Here is a 7,302-nt window from a genome sequence, read left to right as displayed (position 1 = left end):
CCCACCGCCCCCCCACACACTGACCCCACCGACCCCCCCCCACACACTGACCCCACCGACCCCCCACACACACTGACCCCCCCCACACCCCCACACACTGACCCCCCCCACAACCCCACACACTGACCCCACTGACCCCCCCCACACACTGACCCCCCCGCACTGATCTCCACTCCTCCACCGACACCGCCACCCCCATTACCTTTCCCCTCCCTCCTTTCCCCTCCCCCCTCACCCCCTCTTTCCCCCTCCCTGACGCCTGCCCATAGTCTTCCTCTGAAGTAGGAAGTGGGAATGAATAGTTTGATGCCACTGTTCACCTTGGTACCCCCTTTACCCTGTCTCTCTACACCGCACCCCCCCCCCCCAACCCCCATTTTCCACATACACTTTTTTGTCCTGTTTGACATTTGTCTTTGTTGAACTGCATTTGCCACCTGAGTGCCCAGCCTAATGCAGCCATATTGTGTGTTTGCAGCTTGCCACAAAGGGATCCAGTTATAGTGGATTACTGGACCGGCACCACATTCACATCACCAACGTGCAGCACGTGGTGGACACGCTACGGTAAGGGGAAAATTCCTTCTCCCATCAAAATTAGATAAACCCTGGCCACAACCTTCCAAACCCAGGATATGGAATGGTGCTCGAGTATTGGTGGGCTGCAAAAATTACACCTCCTTCAACAAAAAGGAGGGGAATAAACCTGACCCTTGCAGATAAGTCAGCCAAACATCAATGTTAGGGGATCCTTTAGCAACAATAATCCAGGAGAATATTAGCCGGCCTTTGGAAAAGTTCACTGTTATGAGTTGACAGTGTGAATCTACTGAAGGAAAATGGTGTTTGACTAACTTTAAAGCCACTTGACAAAGTGTTTATAATGCAGGAATTTATGATATTTGAAAGTGACATACCTGAGCCCTAAATGGATAAAGATTGATTGGGTAAATCGGCTAAAGGTATGGTGGTAAATAACCAGCAGGAGAGAAAAATACATTCCATTAAATAAACCAAAACTTGCTGAGAAAAATTAAACCCGTGTCTTACTAGGAAGTTGAGGATAGTATTAGATTACTAGTGACAAGTGGAATTTATTCTAGACAAGCATGAGGTGGTGCAGTTTGACAGAAGGGATAGTGTTATGATCCCAGCTGATGTTACTACTGGACAAGTCAGATCCCAGAGTGGAAACCGGCTTGATAGATCCTAACTATTTTTTGTATAACAATGCGGAGGGCAGCTACTGAACAGAGTCACAGGAGTCAGCTGATGAACTTTTAACAAAAGAATAAAACTTTTATTAAACTTTTTCTGCTGCAGGAGGTATTTCAGCTCTTTACTGTTGAAGATCTTGCCTCTGAATGCCTTCGAAAGCTGCTGCTACTCAGACTGCCTCAAATATTCCTTACTTCCCAATAGTTCAATCTCTACTCTTGAGACTGCATTCCACGGGATTCCCAAAGCTGCACTCCTGCCTCTAATTACTGGCACATTTCCAGCTCTTTCCCAGACTGCTCACTTCACTAAGCTGGCCCTGCCCTTGGGTTTTCTTTGAGCTCCAGTCTCCTGGCTGCACCAAACTATTAATGACTCCCAGGCTTCTCTGAGCCCCAACTGCTTGGCATGGAATCTGTGACCTTCCACCACCTTCTCAGCTGCCCAGAACTTTGCTGAGCCCTAACTGCTTGGAGCCTGCTAACAGCAGCACCTTTTTAGTATCACCTCTTCCCCTGTTGCAGAACACATGCTCTCTCAGCAAACACACAGATAAGTTGAAACCAGAGAACTTTCTTAAACTCCATCTCCATGATGATGTAGTTTGCTCCAGTCTATCCTCAAACTGACCTCTTAGCTAATTATCTGTTCCTTACAATTTCTCCAGCGATGTAAGCCCACCTGCTGTTTTAAGATCTTGCCTTTCAAGCTGTTAACCACTTAGGTCAACATGGCTCCAACCTTTTGGGTGTAATAGACTCTAAGTTGCTTCAGTTGCATTTACCCTATTTTCTACTTTAATCTTCACAGAACTAAACATTACCCTAAACGTGAGCCATGAACTAGATATATTCATCACATGAATGACACATTTATTGGAGTTCTTTCACCATGTAACTAATAGGGTGGAGAAAGATGAACCAGTAGATGTCATATTCTTGGGTTTCCAAAAGCAGTTGAATAAGGTGCCACACAAAACGTTAATATGCAGGAAAAGGGCTAAGAATGACACTGACAACCAATTTAACATTATCAGTCAGGCTCACTGTGTGGCTCAATTATATATGCTAGAAGCTTGATATAGTACTACATAGACGCTTGTCCTTTGGAGACAGAAACAACATGTACATACGTTGTGCCTTTTTCAACTAAATAACATAGGCGGCAGCCATTTCCCTGGTTCATTCCCCAGAGCAATTCTGTGACCAATCAAAGTCAACCCGCCTGATTTGAATTTAAACAAAGTTTGGCAGTTAACTGTCAATTATCACTTAACTGATGCATTCTCCATGGCAATCCTCTATGAATCAGATTCCGTTTGCCAACCAATCAGCACTCTCTTTTCATGCAGTATAAATTGTTGTTTGCTTTACAATTTGGTATTCTTGCGAATTGTTATGATGAGTGCAAGACAAAAAGCTACGGCAGCATGTGTCTCTTTTCAGCAATACTCAGCCACTATCTGTAACCTCGTGGCCTGGCATATCCCCCACTCTACTATTACCATCAATTCAGGGGGTCAACCCTGGCTCAATGAAGAGTGCAGGAGGGCATGCCAGGAGCAGCACCAGGTATACCTAAAAATGAGGTGTCAACCTGGTGAAGCTATAACACAGGATTACTTGCCAAACAGCATAAGCAACAAGTGATAGACAGAGCTAAGCGATCCCACAACCAACAGATCAGATCTAAGCTTTGCAGTCTTCCTACATCCAGTCGTGAATGCCGGTGGACAATCAAACAACTCACTGGAGGAAGAGGCTCCACATTCTCAATGATGGAGGAGCCCAGCACATCAGTGCAAAAGATAAGGCTGAAGCATTTGCTACAATCTTCAGCCAGAAATGCTGAGTGGATGATCCATCTCAGCCTCCCCTGGAGGTCCCCAGCATCACAGATGCCAGCCTTCAGCCAATTCGATTCACTCCATGTGATATCAAGAAATGCCTGAAGTCACTGGATACTGCAAAGGCTATGGGCCCTGACAATATTCCAGCAATAGTACCGAAGACTTGTGCTCCAGAACTTGCCACGCCCCTAGCCAAGCTGTTCCAGTACAGCTACAACACTGGCATCTACCCGGCTATGTGGAAAATTGCCCAGGTATGTCCTGTACACAAAAAGCAGGACAAATCCAACATGGCCAATTACCGCTCCATCAGTCTACTCTCGATCATCAGTAAAGTGATGGAAGTGGTCATCATGGAAGTGCTATCAAGCGGTACTTGCTTAACAATAACCTGCTCACTGACACTCAGTTTGGGTTCCGCCAGGGCGACTCAGCTCCTGACCTCATTACAGCCTTGGTTCAAACATGGAGAAAAGAGCTGAGCTCCCGAGGTGAGGTGAGAGTGACTGCCCTTGACATCAAGGCAGCATTTGACCGAGTGTGGCACCAAGGAACCCTAGCAAAACTGGAGTCAATGGTGATCAAGGGGAAAAATGCTCCGCTGGTTAGAGTCATACCTAGCACAAAGGAAGATGATTGTTGGAGGTCAATCATCTCAGCTGCAGGACATCACTGCAGGAGTTCCTCAGGGTAGTGTCCTCGACCCAACCATCTTCAGCTGCTTCATCAATGACCCTCCTTCCATCATAAGGTCAGAAGTGGGGATGTTCACTGATGATTGCACAAAGTTCAGCTCCATTCACCTCCATCAGGTTGCCCCTCAGTCTTCTCTGCTCCAACAAAAACAACCCAAGTCTATCCAACCTATCTTCATGTACATCCATATTTCCCAATATATCACCATTTAAATAATACTCTGCCTTTCTGTTTTTCACACCAAAGCATATAACTTCGCATTTATCCATTATACAGCATCTGCCATGTGTCTTCCCACACACACAGCTTGTCTCAATCACCCTGAAGCCTCCTTGCATCCTCCTCACAACTCACAACCCCACCCAATTTTGTGTCATCAGCAAACTTGGAAATATTGCATTTGGTTCCCTCATCCAAGTCATTTATATATATTGTGAATAGCTGGGGCCCAAGCACTGATTCCTGCGGTACACCACTCGTCACCGCCTGTCACCCGGAAAAAGACCCGTTTATTCCCACTTTCTGTTTCTGGTCTGTCAACCAATTCTCAATCCATGCCAGTATATTAACCCCAATCCCATGTGCTTTAATTTTTCCCACTAGCCTCTTATGTGGGACCTTATCAAAAGCCCTCTTGAAATCCATATACACCACATCCACTGGTTCTCCCTTATCCATTCTACTGGTCACATCCTCAAACTCCAGTAGTTTAGTTAAGCATGATTTCCCTTTCATAAACCCATGCTGACTTTGTCTAATCCTGTTAATGCTTTCCAAGTTTTCTGTTACCACGTCATTTATAATAGACTCTAGCATTTTCCCCACTGCTTATGTTAGACTAACTAGTCTGTAATTCTCTGTTTTTTCTCTCCCTCCTTTTTATAATAGTGGGGTTACATTTGTCACCCTCCAATCTGTAGGAACTGCTCCGGAGTCTATAGAATTTTGGAAGATGACCACCAATGCATCCAATATTTCCAGGGCCACTTCCTTTAGTACTCTGGGGTATGGATTAACAGGCCCTGGGGATTTTTCAGCCTTTAACCTCATTAATTTCTCATTTTTTTATTAACACTGATTTTCTTCAACTCCTCCCTCTAGACCCTTGGTTCCCTAACATTTCTGGGAAATCATGTGTCCTCTTTTGTGAAGACAACCAAAATATGCGTTCAATTCTTCCCCATTATAATCTCCCCTGTTTCTGACTGTAAGGGACCTACATTTGTCTTCACATATTTATAAAAGCTTTTACAGTCAGTTTTTATGTTCCCTGCAAGTTTGCTCTCACACTCCATTTTCCCCTTCTTGATCAATCGATTTGTCCACTTTTGCTGAATTTTAAACTGCTCCCAATCCTCAGGCTTGCTGCTTTTTTGACAATTTTATATGTCCCCTCTTAGGACCTAATACTATCCCTAATTACTTTCTGTTTACTGTGTGAAACCATTATTGTGTTTAAATGTAATTGTGTTTTGTTTTTTCCCTTTATTCTTTTAATAAATGTTTACCTTATAAAATCATCCCAACTAGTTGGGGAAATCATTTTCTGATTTCAGTACCGCACCTCATACCATATAAAAATCATTGTAGCCGCTGTTTGATGTTTCCCTCTGGTTATTTGAGCAGTGCCATAACAAATGCTAAACAGACTATTGAAAATGAAATGAAGATTACAGGGACAGTGGCAGTATGAATCTAGAATATGAGGGACTAATCCTCACTGTTCTCTCTTTTCAGTAAGGAAGGAATTGAGGTTCGGCTGGTGAAGCGCAGGGACTACACCGAGGAGACAGTGCAATGGGCAGATGCCATCATATCCGCTGGAGGTAATGGCAGCTATATAATATTTCCAGTATGTGATAGGAACTGGCCCCCAATGAGGTTTAGTGTGGATCGCTCAGTGTGAGTGTTTCAATGCACATTGCATGTGTTCTCACTTCCCTGGTGTAGGCAGGCCTCCTGTACTTTTAACTATTTGAGAGGATTTTTAACAAGAAGACATATTTCTTGGGAGCTCAGAAGAAATTGTCCCACACTCGGACTGTTGGTTCTAATGGTTATCTTCCCCTCACTCTCAGGACAGGTACAGCAATGGGTAGATATAGAGCAAAGCCTTCTCTACTGTCCCATCAAACACTCCCAGAACAGTTACAGCATGGGGTTAGATACGAGTAAATCACCCTCTACACCGTCCCCATCAAACACTCCCAGGACAGGTACAGCACGGGGTTAGATACAGAGTAAAGCTCCCTCTACACTGTCCCCATCAAACACTCCCAGGACAGGTACAGCACGGGGTTAGATACAGAGTAATGCTCCCTCTACACCGTCCCCATCAAACACTCCCAGGACAGGTACAGCACGGGGTTAGATACAGAGTAAAGCTCTCTCTACACTGTCCCCATCAAACACTCCCAGGACAGGTACAGCACGGGGTTAGATACGAGTAAATCACCCTCTACACCATCCCCATCAAACACTCCCAGGACAGGTACAGCACGGGGTTAGATACAGAGTAAAGCTGCCCCTACACTGTCCCCAGCAAACACTCCCAGGACAGGTACAGCACGGGGTTAGATACAGAGTAAAGCTCCCTCTACACTGTCCCCATCAAGCACTCCCAGGACAGGTACAGCACGGGGTTAGATACAGAGTAAAACTCCCTCTACACTGTCCCCATCAAACCCTCCCAGGACAGGTACAGCATGGGGTTAGATACAGAGTAAAGCTCCCTCTACGCTGACCCCATCAAACACTCCCAGGACAGGTACAGCACGGGGTTAGATACAGAGTAAATCTCCCTCTACACTGGCCCCATCAAACACTCCCAGGACAGGTACAGCACGGGGTTAGATACAGAGTAAAGCACCCTCTACACTGGCCCCATCAAACACTCCCAGGACAGGTACAGCACGGGGTTAGATACAGAGTAAAGCACCCTCTACACTGGCCCCATCAAACACTCCCAGGACAGGTACAGCACGGGGTTAGATACAGAGTAAATCTCCCTCTACACTGTCCCCATCAAACACTCCCAGGACAGGTACAGCATGGGGTTAGATACAGAGTAAATCTCCCTCTACACTGTCCCCATCAAACACTCCCAGGACAGGTACAGCACGGGGTTAGATACAGAGTAAAGCTCCCTCTACACTGTCCCCATCAAACACTCCCAGGACAGGTACAGCACGGGGTTAGATACAGAGTAAAGCTCCCTCTACACTGTCCCCATCAAACACTCCCAGCACAGGTACAGCACGGGGTTAGAAAGCGAGGAAAGCTCCTGGGGCAGCGTTGAGGTAGAGATAGTAATCTTGCTGTACCATTGCAGGTGAGTTAATATGTCGATTTCCTGGAGCAGAGCGAGTTATCAACTGCACCCCAATGAAAAGGGCTCTTTTAACAGGGGCCTGGGAGTGAGCCGGATGCTCAGTTGCGAGAAACAGGCCAATGTCAATGTGTGAGGGGAAGAGAAGTTTAGGACAGAAGAGGCCATGAGGGGCAAAGGGCCATGTTTCTCAATGAACTGACTGCGGTCG

The 7,302-nt window shown here is 45.8% G+C and overlaps 1 protein-coding gene across 5 annotated transcripts in view; it reads left to right on the top strand.

The window, feature by feature from the left end:
• Positions 1-474: 474 nt before the first annotated feature.
• The window catches only part of nadk2 (NAD kinase 2, mitochondrial), a 70,764-nt gene continuing 63,936 nt past the window's right edge, over positions 475-7,302 (top strand). For 2 of the 5 annotated variants that reach the window (XM_041185444.1, XM_041185443.1), the window contains exons 1-2: positions 481-567; positions 5,501-5,589. Coding sequence is in view for 1 of the 5 variants with exons in the window: in XM_041185440.1 (XP_041041374.1) it covers positions 5,561-5,589 (29 nt within the window). In the remaining 4 variants the exon portion in view is untranslated. Of the gene's footprint in view, positions 568-5,500; positions 5,590-7,302 lie in introns of all 5 variants that reach the window. The other 3 variants (XM_041185441.1, XM_041185442.1, XM_041185440.1) reach the window with 2 other exon arrangements.

This window comes from Carcharodon carcharias, chromosome 4, assembly GCF_017639515.1.
Source record: "Carcharodon carcharias isolate sCarCar2 chromosome 4, sCarCar2.pri, whole genome shotgun sequence".
In the NCBI taxonomy this organism is placed as follows: Eukaryota; Metazoa; Chordata; class Chondrichthyes; order Lamniformes; family Lamnidae; genus Carcharodon; species Carcharodon carcharias.
This window is presented reverse-complemented; position numbering and strand designations above follow the sequence as displayed.